This window comes from Corapipo altera, unplaced genomic scaffold, assembly GCF_003945725.1.
Source record: "Corapipo altera isolate COAL_440 unplaced genomic scaffold, ASM394572v1 61, whole genome shotgun sequence".
In the NCBI taxonomy this organism is placed as follows: Eukaryota; Metazoa; Chordata; class Aves; order Passeriformes; family Pipridae; genus Corapipo; species Corapipo altera.
This window is the reverse complement of record NW_020884910.1, coordinates 8,186,642-8,210,063: the sequence shown is the minus strand read 5'-3', so window position 1 is coordinate 8,210,063 and position 23,422 is coordinate 8,186,642. Positions and strand designations below refer to the sequence as shown.

Genomic DNA, 23,422 nt, shown 5'->3' with positions numbered 1-23,422 from the left:
TTGAGTCCAGTAGATGCCCCTGGATCCCAGTCGCCACATGTGCCAGCACCCAGACCCACGAGCCCCTAAGTCCTGCAGTTGCTGGTATGCACATGCACACACAAACCTCCCACACAGCCCCCTCTCCAGGAGATGCCTGGGACTCCCTGTTCCACCTGCCACTGCTCTTACCATTAGAGACATACACCTGGAACCCAGGTCACCTCACTTACTTTGCAGATTGTCTGGCTTCGTGTTCACTAGTGATCACACACTCACACACTGTCCCTCACCCCTGCTGCCAGCATGATGAACAAATGGTACCTCTTAGTGGTCAGTGGCCCTAATCCAGATTCTGGTGCTTAAGTTCACTCACTCTGGTCTCTGCAGTTGCTGGTACTTGTGGTAATAGACAGTCCCACCCTCAAGTAAATGCTTAGAAATGGGACTTAATAAGACATGGATACGCTGAGCTAAGCAGGTACAAAGCATAGCCAGACAAGCATATTCACCAGCATCCTGCTTACCTGTGTGACCCCTTTCATAACTGTATTTCTCTATTTCCCTGCATTTATTCTTCCTCAAATACAGTAGTTCTGCATCTTACTTGGGAAGTCTGAACATATTTGCCTTTATCTTGCTACATTTTGTTTTCCCTTGTTTCTTCTTTAATCTTAAAAGAAAATAGACAGAAAGAATTAAATGTTTGGGAATGAAAAAAAAAAAAAGGGCTGTCAATCTTGCTGCTCTTCAGAAAGCAGCAACGTTAGGCAATTCCAGAGACACACACTAGAGGTCCTGAGTTGTATCCTCCAAATACTTTCTTCTTTTGGAGAGACTGCAATCACCTGTTGTTTCCTGAGACAAAAAAGTTATTCTAAGTAAAAATCTTCATCTGCTAACTGATGTATTGACTCTGAAAACAGCATAAACATTAAAAGAAAAATGTAAAAGATACAGCAGGTAATTAAAAACAAATCTATATGGTCTACAATTCCTTGAAAAAAATCACTGAAACTGTAATATATCCAGCACAGGGCTCAGTCTCACTGGAGCACAGGTAATTTATCCTGAGAAAACCCACAGTGGCAAGAACTGGCAGGGACTGCACAGGAGCAATGGTTGAACCCCTACTTCACAGATGCTAAGTGTCGGTGATACTGGAGATCATACAAAACTTTCATACATGATATAAAACGTATTTTCTTTCCCATCTGGGAAGAAGCTATAGCTTCTTGGGCAATTTCTGTTAACACCTTAAAAAAGCAGGATTAAAAAAGTGAGACAGGGAACATTCACTACCAAATTTTTGAGATTCACACTGCTCTGAATCCTTGTGTGATGATAGGAACTCAACCTTAGGCCCCGAAAAAGTACAGTACTGCCAGGATCACAGAGAGAACATGCCTCTTCTACAATTAAATAGAGGTAAAGGGAAGATATAAATCTCTCTAGACTTCAGGGAGGGGAGATATCAATAAAGTGTGAAGGATAACTAAAGATCACTGGAATTAAATCTGTGTGTAAAACACTGATTTCTTGTGAAAACACTAAAGCAAAACTTAAGAGTCACATGAATACTTAGCTTTGCTTTTAATAATTTACCAAAGAAAGTATGAAAGTTGGACAGTCCTTTCTCTCTTCTCTGCCCAAGGTTGACAGAAAAATCAAAGGAAGGGGAGGAGTATCAGTCTCTCTTAACTCTAGGCTCACAGTGAGCAGGAACACTTTTTCCTGGGACAGCTGAAGGGCCATGCTGACTGTTTTGGTTGCTCTTTTACCTGGTAAGAGACAACAGATCCACCTGCAGCACAGCTCTCATCCAGGCCATGCCAGGCTGTTGTTAGGTAAAGGACCCTTTTAGTTACCATCTGTACTCCTACTCCTCACTTTGTCTTTTTCTCTCTCACTAATACAGGTATTGTGATCGGATACATCTTCATTGCACAGCAGCCAGAAGAAATCTTTCAGAGAGTTGGAGACACTGTGAACATCTCCTGCAACCAGAAAAACAGTTACCTTGCCTTTATGTTCTGGTACCAGCAGCCTCCAAGAAATGGTCTGAAGTTAATAGTCAGTACTACTTCATTGAGGGAGAAATTTTATGAGGACGGTTATAGTGAGGCCAAGTTTGAGATAAGCAGAAAGTATACTTACACTGTGATGACAATCAAGAATGTGACATCCAAGGATGTAGCCACGTATTTCTGTGCCGCGAGTGATCACACGGTACAGAGAGAAGGTTGAGCACTAAGATAAAATCCCCACCCTGACTGAGAGAGAGATGGAATCTCTGAAAAATGTGAGGCAGTTAGGAGAGGGGCAGAGGAAGAGTAGAAAAAAAGACAAAGAAGATGTTGGAGAAATAGACCCAGAACACTTTGGAGGGGAGAGAGACAAAGCAGTGCAGTAGCCTTTAGCTTCAAAGACAAAAAGCCTTCAGAAATACAAACCTATAGATCAACATTAAGAATTGAGGCACTGCTGATGTGGTTAGTGAAAGGTGGCCTGTATTTCTTAAAATTAGTGCTGCAGTAGCACACTCATGTTCTGAGCCAATAGTTCCTCACAGATACCGCCATAGCACAAGGGAAAGAGTACAAAAGAGAGGGAGAATTCAAAGTCCTTCCACATACTGATGATGCACACAGAACTGAGGTACCCAAACAGAAATTGACTGATGTGGGAGGAGAGCCAAGCCCCTAATTATGGACATAAGAGGATGTCAGCGGTGCCAGTGGGGGAAAACGTACCCAGGGGACCAAGCATACCTCTCACTGTGGAAGGGACAGCCCTTTGGCATCTTTAAAAGCAACAGTGTACACTGCAGCATTTTATTCACCTGCTTCACAAACTGCTTAAGTGCAGGATCCCTCCCTTACTTGCATACAGTTCTGAGCTGGACCAAGGCATCTGTTCATGGCAAAACCTCATTGGCAGAGGAAAGAAACCACAGAAAGCTGCCATCACGTGGTGCTCCTCTTGAGAGGAACAGCTGAAGGCAGAAATTTCCTCCCACTGTGCTTCTCTCTCCATTGCGCTTCTCTCTCCATTGCTTGCAGAGACAAACTTCTGATGAACAAGTTGCTCTTCTGTAATGGACCTGGGAAAACTGAAGGCAGAGTTTTATTAGGGTTCCCTTACCTGTTACTCCCTGTCCATGCTCCTGTTTTTATTGCATAACCTGGAACTTTCCTCTTCTTCAAAGGAAGGGAAATGGCACATGAAAGAGCAAAAGGTATTTTTAAGGAAGTATGGCTATACACTTGTGTGCTTTAGGTTTCTGTTTTTAGGCTGTGGCTTTGACATCTGCACACCATTGACAAAAATCCAATTGTCTCATATGCTCCTGTGGAGGGCATTGCATATCAAGCATTTAACTAACACAGGTAGCAAATCTACTATGCTGCTCCTTGATATGGCAAAGCTGAGTATGCTGAAGTGAAACACATTGTGTGATTATAGCAAAAAAAAAAAAAAGAGAGAGATGATAAGAGCTGGTGAAAGCAAGGAGCTGGAACCAGATCTGAGCACGTCCTGTAAAACAGCCTCATGCTCCATTTCACCAGCACTGCTAGGAGACTTTTGTATGCCAGGATGGATCTCTCAATTTCATACCAGGATCCTAGTCTCCTGATCAACCATGCTACAGAAATGTTACTTTGCTTCCAGGCTCTGCTCTGAAAGCAAGTAACCTGTTCTTGGCTAAGAAAATCCAGACCCATGACAAACTCATGCTCGTTGTAGTCTCACCCTACACACAGAGGAGGCTCTGAAGAGGTTAAATCTAGTTGCATACCAGACTTACTCCAGTCCTCCAAAAACATTTCTGAAAGCCTCAGCTTCATATACCACCCCATGCACACCCTCGCAGTCAATATTCTTCTGACTTCAGGAGCTGCTCAGCAAATGTAACACACGGTTCCTTGCTCCCAGGGAGCACTTGTCCGCTCCTCAGAGCACCCTTAGGTCCACGATCTCCTCACTGTTCATATCAGGCTGCAGACATACAGCAAAGAAGCACTGAGAACACGTTGTCTGTCACATAGCAGAGACGAACTGAGCTCCTTATCCTCTTCAGCCTCCGATCTTTACGCAAGTATGAAACATGTTCACGCTATTGCTGTCTGAAATTATTACTGGTGATTCAAATGCCCTGTGAAAGTTTTTTGGAAAATAGTTCATTCTGAAATCATGAACGAATATAAACACTATGGTGGTGACTTTGGGGTGATTTTTCTTTTAGATCCTTTGTTAAAATACTCTTTTACTGAACTACCAGTTCCTGAAAAACATGTTATAGTCTTAGCTCAGACCTTTTTCATAAGCACTGCAAACCAACTTTTTCAACTCTGGTAATGTAACAAAGGAAGGATCCCTTTCTCAACTCTTGAGCACTTTTAATTTAGCATGGCAAATGCAGTTTTAAGGCCTTGGCATAACAAATTTATCAGTGACCTTCAACATACAGCAGTTTAATGAGCTGGCTATTGACTGGTCACAGCTGTGCAACTTCCAGGCAGTAGCAGAAAACCACAAAGATCTGTGTTCATTGCTATCTTGAAGTTCTGCGGTCACAGTTCCCTCTTCCAGCTCTAAGGTACAATTTCCTCCTATGCAGTACTTCTTTTATCAGCTTGAAGTGGCTCTGCACAAAAAGCAGCTATTCTAATAAGTTTCTTGTGAAACATATACTTTCCTCCTCATCCCACTCTCTGTAATCATATTTATTCAGACTATTAATCAGATCCCTTCTTTCACCATCTTATATTCTCAGTGCAGACATGCCCTGAAAAAAGGCCATTGCTTAACTTTAGGGGTTTGTGGTCAAAAGCCCTGACTGTTTATGAAAATCTTCCTAGTGTCTCTAAAAGAAGTCTGTAAATCTCTGGTAGTCTCTGTAGTAGGGCCTGCTTCTTTGTAAGCTGCTGCTTCTGTAAACTCTAAAGAATTGAAGACTGGTGTAAGTGATGCAATCACTGTGTTCTTGTGAAATTCTCCCACTAAAATGAAAAACTGTTAGAAAGTACCTCCCTAGATGTCTCTTTCTTACATATTCTTGTCTTTCTTTGTCTGAAGCCTTACACAGCATGGCCCACAAGCCTCTTATGAAAGACATGGAAATGAAAATCAAGGAACTGTCTTTCCTGTCTTTCCTCACTCTCACTCTTTTGAATTCATGGCCTGAAAGGCCTTTGCTTTTGGAAGGTTACAGAGGAACATTAAAGTGGGACAAGGCTGGTCTCTGCTGGCATGTCTTGGAAATTGCCTAATGAACATGACCTGAGGAGCTGTTAGCACCACATACTCCTTCAAAACTAATAGAGAGGTGATTTCTTTCTTTTTAAATCAGGGACACGTATGAGGTAGAGTCTGTTAGTGACAGTGAGGACACTAATGGAGCAGTAGACTGGACATGAAGACAGAATAATCTTAAATTAATTTTAATACAATGGGTTTAGACCCTGAATAAAGTGTTGAGATCAGAGGCAGACTAAGAGCAAGGCAGGCAAATAATATCCCACTATTAGTGTTATTATTTAGGCAGTGACAGACAAATACAATCCTAAATATATTTTTTATAAGAATTCAACATAAACAGACAAATACCTTTGTCACTTCCATAATTAGTGACTTAAGCACCCATTTTCCTGTGATAGAAGAGAGAATAACCAAGGGGCATTCCAAGATGACTAGTCCAATATCTTGCCTTCCATAGTCCTATGTCTTGGTCCTAAATGTTTCAGCTTAGTCTATGTTTTTTGTTCCTTTCCCTGGGACACTGACAACTGTTCCCAGCTGAACAGGCCGTATCAGAAATTATGGGTTTTTCTGTGATATCTGAAAAGATCAGAAAATAATTTGTGATTTTCCTAGTAGAATAATCTTGTTTTGAATGATTGTGTCCTGTAAATAGGCTTTACAGTCTATTTTTTATACCAGAGAGACTCAAGTGAAGCTATTAAGGAGCAATATGAACAACTGTTTACTGCAACTATGTGTTAACGTTTTGTGTGAGAAGATTAGCCCATTTATGTGTTAGGGAGGGAGACAAAAGTAACCTGTTAACTGTCACCATCAGTTCCCACACCCTTCAGACAGTCTGCAAAATTAAGGCTCACTCTTACACCCAGGTGAAGCCTTTTCAGAGGAAGAATCACAGGCCCTGGGAGAAGCTTGTGCTTCTGCCACCTGTATAAGGGCAATCAGAGGAACACAAGTTTAAGAGCTCAGCATCCTAGTTCTCTCCCTTTCAGAGCAGCTGTGACAAGTGCAGCACAGACCACAGAGGATACTCTCAATCAAGACCGGGCTACAAACAAAAACACCAGCCCGTAGTAAGCAAACCACTCTCATTGCAAACCAGTTATTGTGGGCTTGAAGTCTCTTTGTCTCCCTGGGGCAAGAAAAGAGCAAGAGTGGAAAGGAAAGCAGCGTGAACATTGTCATGATGTTACCAAGCAAAAAATAAATGCATTTAAAACAAATCAATAAAAGAAAATAAAGTATTACCTTTTTGATTGTAAGAAAAAAGTTGGGATTTTAAATTCGGGATAAAGGATACACTAAGAGGTAATTGGACTATCACACAGAAACAGCAGTGACAAAGGAAGGATGTGGCCTGTGGTTCTGTCATGGTTTAACCCCAGCCAGCAACTAAGCACCACACAGCTGGTTGCTCACTCCCCCACCATCAGGACCAGGAAGAGAATTGGAAGAGTAGAAGTAAAAAATTCGTGGATTGAGATAAAGAGAGTTTAATAGGTAAAGCAAAAGCCGTACACACAAGGAAAATAAAAGAAGGCATTCATTCACCACTTCCCATGGACAAGGAGGTGTTCAGTCATTCCCAGGACATGCATAACCATGACTTGGGACAACAAAGGCCATCACTCCAATCATCCCCCTCTTCCTTCTTCTTCTTCTCCCACCTCACTTTATGTACTCAGTATGACACCCTATGATATGGAATATCCCTTGGATCAGCTGGAGTCAGCTGTCCCCACTGTCTCTCCTCCCAACTTCCCATGCACTCCCAGCCTCCTTGACAGAGTGGCAATATAAGAAGCAGAAAAGGACTTGAATTTTGTGTTTGCACTGCTCAGCAACAACAAAAACATTTCCATCTTATCAACAGTGCTTCCGGCACAAATCCAAAACACAACCCCACTCTAGCTACCATGAAAAAATTTAACTCCACCTCAGTTAAAACCAGCACAGGTTCTTATGGCAATCTTTCATGGTGACTGATTGACAAAAATGGGAGGGTGGAGTCATGGGTGGGATTGTTTTTGTACGAGGTTGTATCGTTGTGGGGACAGGGGCACACAATGATACATTCCCCAGGAGGCCTTTACAAAAACCTATATGTGCCTTGTGGAAAAGCGTGTTGAGGCAGCTGCAGAGAATTCTGCAGCAGAGCGGGCATGTTCTGCCTTGGTTTTTCTTGACAGACCTAGTATACTAGGACTTTCATCATGTGAGAACTAAGCCTGCCCTTTCTGGGAAGCAAGCTAAGAAATTCTGAGATATTGAAATAATTTTCAGCAAACCAAATTGACTGCAGGTGCACCTAAAGCTTTTCAGAGTATGCAAAGCAGAAATTAGTACTTTTTTCTGATGCGCCAATGTTTGCAATAGACGACAAAATGGTTCTTTATTAATGTGATACAAGTGCTAGAAAAGGAATTCTGTCATGTAGCAGAGACGCTGTATGAAGTGTATTGGAGTTTTCTCTCTTAAATAAGCCTCCAGTGTCCACTGACTGACTCAATACCTGTGAGAACAAAGGTTTTATCTAATCCTTCTCCACGCTGTCTCACATCAGTTCTTCCTAATGGGTATGAAGGGTTTGTCTGAGACCAGTCAGCTGATTATTCTGGACTCCCCTTCCGTGGATTATTTTAGCGTATGAGAAAATTGAATGGGATCCTGAAAGTCTATTCAAGAGGATTGACCTGTCATGGAAGGGAAAACAAATGTATTTGCTTTAGTTCAGTGCCAAAGGCAAACCACCTACATTTGACTATGGAAACCACAAAACAAGTATTATTTGATTATTAACTCCACAAGGCACAGAAAGGAAGCCTTCACAATGCTCAGAGCACAAAATGGAGAGTGAGGGAGCTCTGGTTGTAGAGGAATTCTGTTTCTAGTTAATGACAGCCTTTGGGTACATCCGCATGTTTTTGAGATCTGCAAAATGAGAATAGCAGGTAATATCAATGGCATAACATGGAGATCTGAGAAAGGCTGCAAAAACAACTTGAGGTGAAATGTAGACAATAATTATCAAAAAACTCTGGCAAATGCTTTTATGAATGCTACAGATTATACAGTAGATTTCAAGATGGTTTTCTGTCAAACCCCTTCAGACAGAAATTGGGTGACCTTTGGGATTTCAAATAAAGTAATGATTGCTTAAACTTCTACTTACAGTGAGTCAACTGCAGTGCATCCCTTTTCTTAGCTTATGATACAGCGCTTTGTCACTGTGAATGCTAATAAATTGTTTTTCGGCGATGGCACAAAACTTACAGTAATAGGTAAGAAATTTTTGTTTTCTCTTTCAATTTCTTAATTTTCCGTCAAATCCTTTCAGCCAGAGATTAAGTGACCTTTGGAATTCCAAATACACTAATGATCACTTAAGTTTCTGCTTATAGTAACTCAACTGCAGTGCTTCCCTTTTCTTAGCTTATGATACAACAGTTTGTCACTGTGAATTACGGTAATATGATTTTTGGCGATGGCACAAAACTTACAGTAATAGGTAAGAAATTTTTGTTTTCTCTTTCAATTCACTTCTCTTTAGAGAACTTCATTATTGTTCTCCCTTTCATTATTAAACTGGTGTACTCCTGATATGCTGGTAAACCAGTCTACTTTGGAGAAGAGACTAAGTTTAGTACTCTAGGTAAGGACACAAGTTTCATTTTGGATGACTAAATTATTGCATGTCAGTGAATAAAAAGAATATAAAGAATGTAAAGAATATAAAGAATATAAAGAATTAGGATAAGGAATGGGTTAAAAAATGTGTGCATATCATTAAAAAAATTGCCTTAATAAATCGACATATTCAAAAATCTTTATTTCCCCAAAAGTATAACTATTATCTGTAATGCTAGTTCTCCTGGGGCTACAGATGACTAAGGAAAAGTCAGTGAAAAGCTATCTGTCTGTCTAGAAAGAATTGACTTACAGTTACACTTTGAACAGTTCTAGAAAACAAAATCAAGACTATACAAGTTTAAATTACTTTGGATCTTTTCAGGGTAAATTAAAGCATGTGTTTTCTCAGATAACTGTGAAAAACAAATGTTCTAGCATTTCTGGTTGATAAAACAGAAGGCACAAATAAATACTTGACTTTATAATAAGCAATACTAAGAGCTCTCTGCAGCTGTTTAATTCCTTGTTGTCATAGAAAGTAACTCTCCACAGCACAGCAAGTTTCTTTCCACTAAACAGGCTCATCAGGGTGATGATAAAAGATCATTAAGGACAACGGTCTTTCTATTTCAGAATAGATTATAAACAGCCACTGAAAACCACAGAAACAGAATATATGTTTCATTTAAAATAGAAGGAGCTCTCAGGGAATGTTTCTTTCTGGGCCACATTTATGGATTTGGATTCTCCAATCCAGAGGAAAACAAGGTTGCTTCTAAGACTGATAGCTGATGGTGATCTCTTCTTCTCATTGTACTGCTCCTGGAGACTTTTGTACCACATTGTGCTACTACAGAATAAATTGATTACAAGTGATAAAATTCAGTTTCCATAGGAAAAAACTCAGTGATCAGATCATTTTTCAAAATCCAATGTGTATCTGAGGTGCCTGAACTGATGAAAATGAATACACCAATCCCTCATTGACCATAGACAATTATGCGGCTAACTTGAATAATCATCACTAAGAGAACAGAAAGAATAAAAGCAGAGACTTCTTTCCTGGGAAGGAGAAAGGGAGGCGTGTTTAGGAATTGCTACAATTGGGAGAGTGGACCAGGATCCTGTGCTATATATTAAAAGTATTTTGCAAGTGAAGAAAAAAGGCATTTATTTTACAAATGAAGGGTATTCGTGATGTTGAAAAAAAATGAGGAAACTAAGGAAATAAGACTGTTTAGTTGAGAATAAGCAAATTATTCTTTCTGCATATGGAAAATATTTTTTAATATTACACCTAGTTAGAGGGGTAAATATCCTCTAAAGAAATGGTGAAAGTGTCGATAACTGATTCACCGAAGCCCAAAGCAAAAGGACTCTGGATGCAGTATTTCTGATATTGATCTCAGCTGGTTAAACTCTCAGATGTGGTGGTGTTCCCTTACAGACCTTTGTTTTTAGGGACCATAGATTGTTGTACTTTGTGTTTCTTCTTTTGCTGGTACCACACGAGGGGAGGGTTAGTCCTCAGGTTTGTCTAAGAGGACTGAGAGTAGAGGAGAGGTTTTTCTGCAGCTGCAAAACAGTGTGAATAATGAAAGACTGTACTTTGGCAGTGGGACAAAACTCACAGTCATGGGTAAGTCAGAAGTCAGATCTCTGTGATATATGTGATACTGGTTTAGGGTACAAGAGCGTCTTAATTAAAAGCAGAATAATGATCTGTAATAATTTTTCATACGGCCATGAGAACAGGATTAATGCTTTATTGTTTGCTTATTAAAATGAGATACACTATTATGGACGTGTAGGATTTGCAGGCATAAATTTTGAGATCTTTGTGTCTGTAGCCTTTGTCTTTCATTTCTGGGGGCATCAAAGGAATAAATAATTCTGTTTTCTGCCATTCTCCAAGAAAACATTAGAGAGGTTGAGAATGAAAAATACTTCTTCGGTCTGCAGGTTTTTGCAGTTCATCTATGTAACAATCCAAAGCAATGTTTCAGAGGTAGAGTCCGGGTTCTCCTGTGAGCTGAATTAGGCAGGGAAAGAGTAATATTGGTGGCACTTTGCTTACCTCTCCATAGATGGTTGGCAGGCTACCTAACATTGCTTTGGGACACTGGCATCTGCTAACAGTCCTTTTCACAGCTTCTGATTCTCTCAGGACACTTTTCTCCTCTCTTCCTTCTCCTTTTCCAGATTTGCTGTCTCTGCCTTCTCCCCTCCCAGGAAAGAATTTATCATCATATATATCAAGGCATTTTGGAATCACAGGGCAAAGTAACCTTTCCCATCTGATAGCAAACTGTAGAAATACACGCTGGTACCTGTTCCTTTAAACAGTACCATTTTAAGGAACTAGGTGTCTGACAGGAAAATCATAACAGCACTGAGAGTTACAACCTGACTGCGTGCAGCCGTGTAACTGGGCTACTTACCTTTGGAGCTGGCACTGTGCTCAGAGTTATAGGTAAGTAGCTGTGATTAACCCAAGTACTCAATGTGGAGGACACTTGAAAATGTATTAATGATATGCATATACACAGATGATTTTAAGATGAGAGTAGGAGTGAAAGAGAACAAGGAATTATGAAACTGACCTTGCCATGATGGGAATGGAGGAACTGCAGTACTTTTTCTCTTAGGTGGATGAAAACTGTGTGACTGGGAATGCATGAGTTTATGCATGGAAGTGATTAAGCTTTGTGCCAGTGTCTACCATGAACAGTGTGGAAGATGAGAACACAATGGGCTGTTGATAACACTTTTTTCTGGTTGCCTTTGTTCTTGCTTTTACGAGTCTCCTTATTCCATGTAAAACATGCTCATTTTCTGGCTTTCTTTGTCTTTCCAGTAGTTGTATCATTCTTTCTCTCTGCCTTTTTCACCTACTTTCCTCTTTTTCTTTTATTGGTCTGTTCAATCTCTCTAATTTTTTCTTTTGTGTCCTCCTGTTGTTTCCATCTCTTCACTCATTAGCCATTTAGGCTATGAGTCAATGAACTTGTCGGAGATACTTTTAGGATAGGAAGAAAAGTTATAAAGCCAAGTGCTAAATGGAGGCAGTAAAAGTGATCAACCTCATATCCACTGAAAGCAAAGCAGAGCAGTGCCAAATCTTCTAGGGAATTATCTCTATTAATATCTAGGTACAATTAAGGCTAACGTTAGAAAACAAACACTGGTGCTTAGGAGTCGAGATCTATGAAGATATAAATTTCTGCTAATTCTGATAACTCTCTTACTCTACAAAGGAGAGAATGACCAGGAAGGACATCTACAATTTAGGGTGCCTTCACACTGAAAGAACAGCAATAGTTTTCTCTTTGGCTCCATAGTTCTCTCTGCCTTTCTGTTTCCACAAGCATTCTGCAGACCTGTTGGGTTTATCATACTAGATGAGTAAAAAAGGCATTCTACTCAGTATATTGGGGAAAAAATGGCTTTTAGCGTCAGTGGCTAGCTTCTGAGCAACTTCTCATTGCTGCCTTGTACATCCTTTTGACTAAAATCTGTTCCCATTAGCCTTACATGTAGGTTTTAAACACTATAGGACAGGAGACAACTTTTGGTTTGTAGTGTATAGAATCTGGCATCATTTTGTGAAGGTGTGTAGTCTAGGATGAGGGCTTCTCATACCTAGGATAACCTAAACAAAAAATTGCATGAAGAGATATTTATTAGTCTTAAAATAGGATGACAAGTTAAGACCCAAAGCAAAACTTGTCCCAGGCTGATTCATATTACCTACCTCAAACATTCACTTCAGACAGTGAGAAAGATTAGCTCTTTCCTTTCAAGTCACCTAGAGGGTCCAAGTAGGGTACCACATGACAGTATAATTCTGAACACTGCAATGACCATCATGTCTTAGCTACATCTTCAGGAATGTAGCTCAGTCCCTTGAAGATGCTTGTGGCTTAGAACAGACTCCCTTATCTATTAATACAATACTACAGATACAGGCCTTACACCATAACTGGGTACTTTTCTGCCCACCTCTTTCCTCAGCTTCTTTCCAACCCTCTTATTCTTCTGACAGAGGTAATACTAGAAATTCAAAGACTTATGCATTTCTGTAGCCAGACCTTTTATATTTCTGTGTATTAAAGGAAAATAATTGTTTTCAGTTTCCCAGTGTCCAATATCTAATAGATATTAGTTCTCTAATAGACAGTTGTTAAAAGGCCAGGTATATCAGGAGTAACATAACACAAACACGGTACAATTTTAAGGAGTTTCTGATCGAATGGAGTAATGGAGGCTCTGGGCCATATTGCTTTCTGTTTCAGAGAAGGATAAGGAAATCATACCTCCATCTGTGGCCATCTTTTTCCCATCAAAGCAGGAAATCCAGCAGAAGAATAAGGCCACACTGGTGTGCCTGGCCTCTGGTTTCTACCCTGACCACCTGACTCTGGTCTGGATGGTAAATGATGTTAAAAGGACAAAAGGAGTGGGGACAGACGAATTCTCCACACAGAATGGGAGTACCTACTCGCTGACCAGCCGACTGAGGATCCCAGCCTGGGAATGGTTCAACCCTTTGAATAATTTTGAGTGTGTTGCCAATTTTTTTCAGAATGGAAAAGAGGAATCCATACACAAAGTTATCTCTGGTGATGCTGGTGAGTAAAAAATGTGTATCACCATGCTGTACAAACTAGAAATCACAAATCAAAAGTGTGTGTGCTAGGATATGAAACACACCTTTGTAAAACTTCTATCCAGGGTGTTGTTATGGCAAAATATATATTTAAATATGCAGGTATTAGCATATGTCTCTTCATATTCCTGGGCCTCTCTATCTACATTAGCATTATACATTTATAGTTTCTTCAGCTTTTCACTGAGAAATCTCAGTAGTATAGTAAAATATATAGTATAATAATATATATATTATAGTATAATGAATTTATTGAATTAATGAATTATAATGAATTAGGCAGCGTTTTGTAAACTGAAACTTCTAAAATTTATGGTCTGTTTGATTTGAAAAGAAACATGACTTTCAGTTTATTTTTGTCTTTCAGGCTGTGCAGTTACAGAAGGTATGTGTGTCTTCTCACAGGCAAATATCTGTACGTATTTGAATTCCAGTTTTACTGGCACTAAGTACAAGGTGTGTAAGATTTCTACTGCATGAATAGCTTCTGCTTTCTCATCTAAGTGATTTGTATGTTAGATTAAAAAAAAAGAAAAAAGGAAGAAAAGACTTTGAGAGGGTTGTTTGTGCATACTGTATGTAGCAATGGTGTTGGGTTTTAGCTCTTCCTTATGGTTCCCTTTTGAAAACACAGGAGAAATACTGGAACCTTCCTGTAGTGTAATTTGCTCTTTATCGTCTCCTCCTGTCCTTAACACCACCTTCTGCTGGGAAGATTCTTGCTCAGCCATGAAATAAATGATTCCTACTTATCCAAGCAATTATGACATGAAGATTGAGAATCCAAAATTCTGAATATTTCCTATATAAAATTCAACATACTTCTGATGGCAAGTCACATCCCCCTCCAAACTGGAGTTATATAGAGAGGATATCCAGATTACAGATTACATTTCTTTCCTTTATGTATACGTATTTACTCTCTCCTGTTTTTCACTAACATCTTTAATGTTTCAGGAATCTTAAGGCTGAACCAACATTGAGGTGGTATCTCAATACTACTGCAACTCCTTAAGAGCAAAAAGTCTACAAGAATAAACTTCTAGATACCATGTTATTCTGGGCTGTATAAAACTCTCCTGATATGTCAGCAGCACTCATAAGGCCACTGACAGTAATGAGAGAAAAAAAATTCGTATCTTGTGATTCAGCTTATTTTGTGTTCCTAAGAGGGAATTCAGATGAACAGCCTACTTTTTCAGTAGGTGTGGCAACATAGTACTTTCTTAGCATAAAACCAGTCTCTGTTCTTTCCTAGGTTTGCTTTCTCTTTTGGTTCTTTGGATCACTATGTTCTTTCCCATCACCTGCTATCTGGTGTCAACAGAAACATTCATTTGGCTCTAGTTCCGTTATGTCACTTAGCTAAAGATTTCAAGGGTTCATATTTGATTAAAACTACATTAGATCTAGTATCTCGTGATGATGACAATTCAATACATAAATGATGCTTTCTTTGCAGATTCGTACTTGCGGTATGGAAATTCTGTGAAGCTCACTTACCTCATTCTCTGTGGCAAAGCCTTGATCTATGCAGTTTTGGTGAGCAGTCTGTTGTGGAGAGCCAAGGTAAGCTAGAAGGCTGAGCTTACTCACTAGTCAAGGATCAGTGGATGCAGCCTGGATCTATCCTCAAACCTATGGTTTTTCTGCATGTGATCTGCCTTGATTTTTCAAACTAGTCTAGTTTGAAAAATCACAAGAGATGAGTTTTCTATTCCTGTTTTTCCAGAACTCAGATAAAATCAGTGCTGTCTAGCAGAGAAATTCCTTCTCAAAATACTCTTTAAACACATGAAAAAGATAAGACTTAAGGACAAATTCTGTAGAAAGTAAAGAAGGGAAATATGAGATATATCATACTTTTCTGTAACCATTAAAAAGGGACTTATGCCTGAAAATAACAAGCAGGTTTTTTGAAGTGATACAGAGGATAAATCTGAACAAATATTTACAAAAATTTACAAAGAATTGTGGGATAAATCTGAACAAATGGGAGAAGTTGAACTAACTGCCAGAAAATACTTTTTGTTAGTAAGTTTATCATATGACTGAAAGATGTACCCAGTGAGAACAGGGGAAGCCTCAGCACTTGTCCCTTTAAAAGCAGGACAGGGAGATGTATTTGAAAAGTGACCTGGCAGAGTTGAGGGCAAGTATGAACACAATCTCAGTTATATTTTTGGACCTTTTCCAAGGATACCAGAGGGAGTGGATGTGTATTTTACTGGATCACAATCATAGAATCACAGGATGGTTTAGGCCAGAAAGAACCTTTAAAGATCATCTAGTTCCAACCCCCCTGCCATGGATAGCAACATCTTTCACTAGACCATATTTTTTAAAGCCCTGTCCAACCTAGCCTTGAACACTTCCAGGTATGGGACATCCAGAGCTTTTCTGGGCAACCTGTCCCACTGTCTCACCACCCTTACGATAACAAATTTCATCCTTTAATCTAAAGCTACCTTGTATCCATTTTAAACCAGTGCCTCTTGTCCTGTCACTGGACACCTTGGTGAAACGTCTCTGTTTTTCTTAAAAGTCCTCTTGTATACTGAAAGACCTCAAGAATGTCTCCCCAGAGGTTTCTCTTCTCCCTTCTGAAGATGGGGTTGTTCTCTCAGTCTGTCTTCATACAAGCCCTCTGACAATTTTTTGTGACACTCCTCTGGATCTGCTTTAACATGTCCAGAGATGGACACAGTACTCCAGGTGGGGTCAGTGGGGTCACGTGAGAGCAGAGCAAAGGGGGCAGAATCACTTCCCTTGACCTGCTGGCCAGATTGGGCTTTTGATGTAGCCCAGGATATGGTTGGCTGTTCGGACTGTGAGTACCCACAGCTGGGTGACATACAATTTTTCATCCACCAGTATCCCAAATTCCTTTACCACAGGGCTGCTCTCAAGCCATTCATCCTCCAGTTTGTACTGATCCTGGTGGCTGCAGGGTTCACATGGGCCCACTCTTTAAGTCTGTCCAGGTCCCTCTGGATGACAACTCTGATTCCTTCAAGCATATCAACTTCCACTCAGCTTGGTGTCATCTGTGAACTTGCTGAGGGTGCACTCGATCCCAGTATCAATGACACATTGATGAAGGTATTAAATGGTGTTGGTCCCAGTACAGGCCCTTGAGGGAAACCATTCATTACTGTTTACAACTTGGACATTGAACCATTGATGGTAACTCTCTGGGCATGGTCATCCAGCCAACTCCTATATTTGTCTCTTTTGCTCGGTGGTTGTTGTTGTTATTGTTATTATCATTTTTTAAAATATTTTTATTCTGTTTTGTTTTCAATTAGGTAGGTGGCAAGTTGTATAAAGAATGAATGAAGACCCCTCTTCATCACGTCAGCAGAAACACAACAAATTATACCCTCTACCTTTCCATAACAAAGGATCTATGCTTCTAAGAACTTCTAAATATTTTTTGATGATTCTTTGTCCTGCTCCTGTTCTCCACTTTGTTGTACTCGCTGCTGGATTTTTCCTGTTCTTCCATATCATATATTATCATATTGTATTGTCTCATATGTTTAAAACTAGCACCTTCTTAATGCTCAGAGGCTGAGAACTCAACTCCTTGATTTAGGAATAAATTTTTAGCTTCTTTTCCATTGAAAAAACATCAGTGGTTGTTTTTTAATTTGATCTTTTGTAGTAATAATGTCCTACCACACAACTTTCAGTGATGAGTGGTGTCATAAGGAACTCACATTAAAGATCATTCACTGACAATCTTTATAGGAATAATGTATCTGTTATGGGAACAGAAGACGACTCATCCCGTACTTAGACTGTGTGCCAACACTGCAGGCTTTAGAGGCTTGCACGCTCCAGTGGCTAATTTCTAGACAAAACAGATGCATAAGGAAACAGAACTCTAACCAGAAGAAAAGTGACACTCTCTCAGGAGAGGCATGGTAGCTGCTTTCTCTCTCGCTGTATTCTTACTTGAGATTAGCTTCGTGATGGCACCACACTCATTGTGTTAGTGAAGAAAAATTTTGTGAAGAGATTAAAGGTTGCCTGACAGTTAATGTGTTTGTTTCAAAAGGATCTGATGACAGGTTTGAGAAGAAGGTGGCATATCTTTTTTAATGTCATTAAAGGAAAAAAAGTTATATCTAAGTGCTAGGGGATAGATGAGTATAATCCTATAGAATAGAGTTATTTTTCCTGCTCTGTACATGTAACTCCTTTAATCTCCTCTAACCACTTCAAAACAAGAGAAAATACTATATTGAAAAATGATTACAGAAATTATTTATGTAGTCTTATGGCTGTTTCAAACAAAATGGAGAACTGTTTCCTGAAAATACTTTTTTCAAAAATGTGTTTATGGGTCTCACATTCACAAGATGTGGACAGCCTGGTCTAGTGGAAGGTGTCCCTGCCCATGGCAGGGGGTTTGGAACTAGGTGATCTTTAAGGTCCCTTCCAACCCAAACAATTCTGTGATTTTATGATTCTATGAAACACTTTTTGTTATCCTCAACCAAACAATTTAATTGTCCCTCAGTAATTCACAAAAAGTCTTAGCATTTGCACCACTATTAAGAAGGAAATTTGAGTTGATTTCTCCATTACACAAACTAAGCACAGAGAAATAATCTTGGCCATTTGGACACCTATCTGTAAGCTTTTACAAATTTAGGCAATAATTTTTATCTGTGCTTACACAGAACCACTGCAGTTTGGAGGAGAAACCAAGCTGACTATTACGATTAATAAAACGTTATTTACCAAGTATGTTTGAAATAAAACAAAGGAAACCCAGAAACAATTTTCCTTTCAGTTATTTCTTTTTATAGTTATATTTTCTATTTGAGTCAAGTCATGTTTAAGTTCCTCTGTGTATTAGTGAGAGAGATGATCGGTTGATGATCAGTCTTCCAGTTGCAATTGTTGTTTTCATAAATATTTCTTGCCATGTTTGCCCCGAACATTGTAAAATACTAGGTCATTTTTGCTTTTGAAAGATTCAAGAAAATAGACAACAATGCAGAAGAAGGGAAAAAACCCAAAGAGAAACACAGACATGTTCTAGGGAAGCCCCTAGAAGAACAAATAAGGTGTTTTAATTCTTGGAGCAAAAGTCATAAGCTAACTTGCAGATCAAGACACTAACACTCTATTCCGGAATAGAAAAATAGACTAAGGGACAAATTAAACCTCTAATTATGTATTTGAGGAGGAGAAGGAGGGTTGATGACAAGGAACTGCTGTCTGAAAATCAAAACAAGGGACTATTATACTTAGGAAATAGCATTTGAAAAAAAAGGATGAAGCATATAATCTAGAGTGAAGGAAGGAAAAAAGGTTGGTGAGCAATTTCAGTGCCAAGTGGGGCATGGAATAGGGGAACATTGTCTGTTGGCACAAGTCAGTATTCCAGGGTCCTGTGAACAGAAAATAAACAACTCCATACTCCTCGCATTTGATGAATTCCCATGCCCAAAGTTTCCTAGATCACAGAAGATGGGAAGGTGATGAGAGAGGGAACCAAGGAGTTAATGAAGGCTTCTTCATCCTTGACCCTTCAAAACCTTAACTGTTACAACAGATATACACTATTATTTTCCTATTGTTTCTCTCTCAAATTCAGACAACAGACCACGGTGGCTACTCTGAGTAATAAGTCTGACAGCAAAGCTGAGTGCATCTCAGCTTTTCTTGCACCTTCCTTGACAAACATTTTTGTTAACACATGCCAGAGGTACTGAGCTTCCTGTGGGAGCCAGCCTTTTCATATCTGAAACAACATCTCACATGAAATGTATACAGTAGAAAATCTTTCTGGTGGCTATGATAAGCCTTTAAAAGTACTTGAAAAGTACACCTAGTTTTGTGTCCTTCCTCACTTGAGGCAAGCAGAACATTAATTATGGGAGAGGAGAAAACAGAGTTTGTGAGTTAGACACCCAATTGTTACACACATTACAGGAAGGAATGTCCATGGGTAAGGGATTTACCATTAGGTGATTCCAAATTCTGCAGAATTAAGTAAGGAGTGAGGGCAAATGTCAGGCTATGTGATTATACTTCAGTCTGCTGGACTGCAAAAAGGTAGGATATATGACAACTTGCCTAAAAAAAGAAAAGTCATTGTCTGCAATGTTTACCAGTCAATGTTTTGCTAAATCCTATGCCTAAAAGCAATATTTGTAAGGTCATGGCAAAGAGGATGCTTAACATCAAAACAGATTAAATGAAGATTTATTTTTTTTAAGCTTTAAAGAAAGGAAAGTAATGAAAGTGAAGGACTGCAAGGGGAGGATAAACAGGATCTTCCCAGTGGTCCTAGTATTTCAACACAGTAGACATTACTTAAGTGAAGTAGCATACTACATCTCCAGGGGCTAGTACAGCTCTTTTCAGGGGTGGGGAGTATTTCAGGAGTGGCTATTCTGGGTATGGTAGATTAGGAAATAGAAAGATTGAACAAGCTTCTCAGGCAAATTTCATATGAAGGTCAGAAGTAATAACATATTTTGAATAAGGAACATCTCTCACTGTTCTAGGCAAGGAAAAAAAAGGAGAAGTCAGCAGAGCTTCACTAAGCTAAAGATGATGCTTCAGCAAAGACAAGTTAAGAAATAAGGAGACAGAAAGGACTGTGAAGAAGAAGGTGACAAATTCACCAGTTACTGAATTTGCCCTGTGAATAGGACATTTTAGTGTTAAAAATAACAGATTAATAAAACTGTGAAGAAAGCTAGCAATCAGGCAACCTTAATGGAATAAACTGAAGGGAATGAGAAGGTTGAGACAAGACCAAAGAAGAAGAGACCTAAAGTCAGATAAGTGCATTCTGGAAGAATATATGCCACCTCTACAATGCAGAACTCCCAAAGACTTTATTCAGCATGTGCTCAGTCTACTGGCTGTCCTCCAGAAGAAATGAACTGTGTGACTGACCAAGTCTTTGTCACAAAATTAAATTACTTATGGAATGAGCTAATCATTATGATTCCCTCTTATTTTTGCAGTCTATCTCCCACTGTTCTATCCAAATTGAATGTATGTCCATGAAAGGAAAAGGCAGAAAGACTAGGAAGGATGTAAAATGTATTCATGAGGAACTGCCAAAAGGTGTGGAGGCTGGAGGGAAAGAAAATAAGAGCGGGTTCAAATGAAAGAGACTGGATATTACAGTATGTATAATGATTCCTAAAAATTGTGATGATATTGATGTCAAACTACAGCACCAGACACTAAAGTGCTTTACTACTAAAGAAAAATGAGGACTGCTTTTATGCTATCATTTGGCTATTATTCTGAAAAAAAAATAATTAATGATTCAACATGATTATCACTGAACATTAACCCAGGATAGGTGTGAGTAGTTTTGATATTACCCTATGAGGCTGTCTTGTGCCAATGTCCAGTATTTTGGAGAAGAAAGAAAAGTAACAGTTCTCAGCAAGTGGGACTCATGAGAAGGCTGTGCAAGGGGCACATTTCAGGGAGTGTGACAAAGATAAACAAAAAGAAGTCTTTGGATTCAGATTATGAGTTCTTTTCCCAAGATGCCTTATACTTCATGTTCTATGAAGTTAGAACAGACTAGAGCACAGTAGAATGCAATATTAAAAAATAATTTCATCTCAGTCTGTAACACATTAAGATGAATATAATTTCTAAGGATATTTGGTGGAAATGGCTGCATTGATCAAGCCTGTCAAAAAAACGCAGATCAATCTTGACCTCACACATAGATTTGCATAGTGGTTATGGCAGAATTTGGTCAAAGTGAATGAAGGATAAACTTGAGGATAGGTGTTTTGGAGCAGACAAGCTGCATTTTGAAGGAGTGACACAACTAAACAGTTCTTTGTAGGAAAAAAATATGGCAAATAACAGAGACTTCCTTTACGATTCTGTAATAAAAAGAATATTCCTACACTGAACTCATATCTGTCAGTCCTTGGAAATTGAGACCAAGCACAGGAATCCAATCTTGTTCTTCTCCAAGCTTGCTACAAGCCATGTAATTCTCATTCCCACACACCCCCTCTATTACACAAATGATTGTGCAAACAGAGCACGTTAAAAGAGGGGCTGATACACATCTGGGCTTAAATAATATCTTCTTTTTTTTTTCTTCTATTTTTTTTTTTTTTTTGGATTGCAGTATCTTCAATAGAAATTTAAACCCTTCATGTTTTCCCCTCTTGACAGGGAATTTGTTTGTCTACATATACACCTGTTTATGCAAAGAGAGGTATTACTTTTGTATATGTTCCTCAATGTGTCCTGTGTTTGTTTTTGCTGGCAGGCACTGCTGTTTTCCTAAACAGATGTAGAAATAATGAAGACCAAGGTAGAGGAGTGCTTGGGGAGCTTTGGAAGCAGAATATCTGAGAATGCAATAGAAAGGCAGAAGGAGTAGGAGGCATAAAGTGGAGAGCCTGAATGGAGTTTTGGTCTAGTATAGAGTCAGCAGCAGGGGAAAATGTCTCTGAAGGCCTCAACAGAAAATGGTACCTCGGAATGAGAGCAGGTTATGTGCCAAAATGTGTTTGAAAAATATCTCTTTAAGGGAACAGCAGTTGAATTTTAGCAAAACAGGATGCGGTTTGACATTTACTCAAAAACCCCCATTTTGATAATACATCAACCTCCCTTACCACAACACCACCCCAGCCTCTCAGGATCAGGCACAGGATGTGGCTTTCTGTTCACCATTTTACGGTTGGACAGAAACAGTGACACATAAGGGGCCTTATGAAAGCTGTTGGTTTTTTTGTCTCAAGTTATCACATAGTCTTCTTGTTACTCAAGTCTGCAGATGGGGTCCTGCATGTGCAGCTGCTTTTCTGTTGTGCAATATAAAAAAACTTGAAGATTTGTGGGTTTGGGGGAGGTGTTGATCTACTTTTACAAATTAAAAAAACCCTCATGCTTTTTCTAGGTATCTCAAATCAGCAAAGCAAGATAATCATAAATTTGTAGAAACATTTTGATGGGAGGGGACTTCTGGAGGTCTCTTCAATCAAAATTCCTGTTCAAAACAGGGCTAACTCCAGTGGTAGATCATGTTGCTCAGAGCTCTGTTCAGGTGATCTCTGAATATCTTCAAGGACAGAGATTTGACGAGGTCTCCTAGAAACCTATTCCACTGCTGAAACATCATCAAGACAAAGTGGTTTTTGTTATGCCTCATCAGAGTTTATCTTGCTGCAGCTTGTTTCCACTTGCTTCCACTGTTCCCCTCTAAGACTCCAAACTTTGTTTGGAGTCATGCAATTAGTCATCTTTTAGCCACCTTCTCTCCATGATGAACAAAATTTATTCCATCAACCTCTCTTCTTATGTTTCTGCTCCAGTTCTCTGATCATCTTAGTGATTGACCCTCTGCTGGGCTCCAAAATTTTTGATATCTCTGTTGTACTGGGCAGGGATGTATATGGACAATAGAGGTGGTATTACAAATACAGTCTCAAAAGTGCTTCATCATGCTAACTGCATTCTTGCTAACACAACCAGACATACAATTACGTTTCATTGCTGAAAGGATTTACTGCTTATTCATGTTCAATTGTCTTCTGTGAAGTTGCCCTCTAGTCAGTCAGTTGATATTTAAAGGGCTCAAATAAAGGTTCTTCCACCTTTTCTCCAGGGATGTGCCTCTAATCCAATAATTCCCTTCCCAATGAAGAAATGCTGCACAATAATCACAAGTTGAAAATTTCCCTTGAAGGTCAGTATGGTTTTCCTTCATATGTCATAATACTCCTTTGCCCTACAACGTTTACAATATAATTTGACATAATTCAGATTGTTAAGAATAATGTTATTGTGGATGCTGTGTGGGAATGTTCACATTCTACACCTTTTATTTAAACCTTTCCAAAACTGGAAACACAT

General features: G+C 39.2%; 1 gene segment (V, D, J or C); it reads left to right on the top strand.

The window, feature by feature from the left end:
• Positions 1-1,716: 1,716 nt before the first annotated feature.
• LOC113951839 lies at positions 1,717-17,175 on the top strand. The segment is given in 7 exon segments: positions 1,717-1,763; positions 1,898-2,208; positions 10,417-10,513; positions 13,170-13,505; positions 13,911-13,928; positions 15,006-15,112; positions 16,852-17,175. Coding segments are annotated over 7 exon segments (927 nt in total).
• The last annotated feature ends 6,247 nt before the right edge of the window (positions 17,176-23,422 follow it).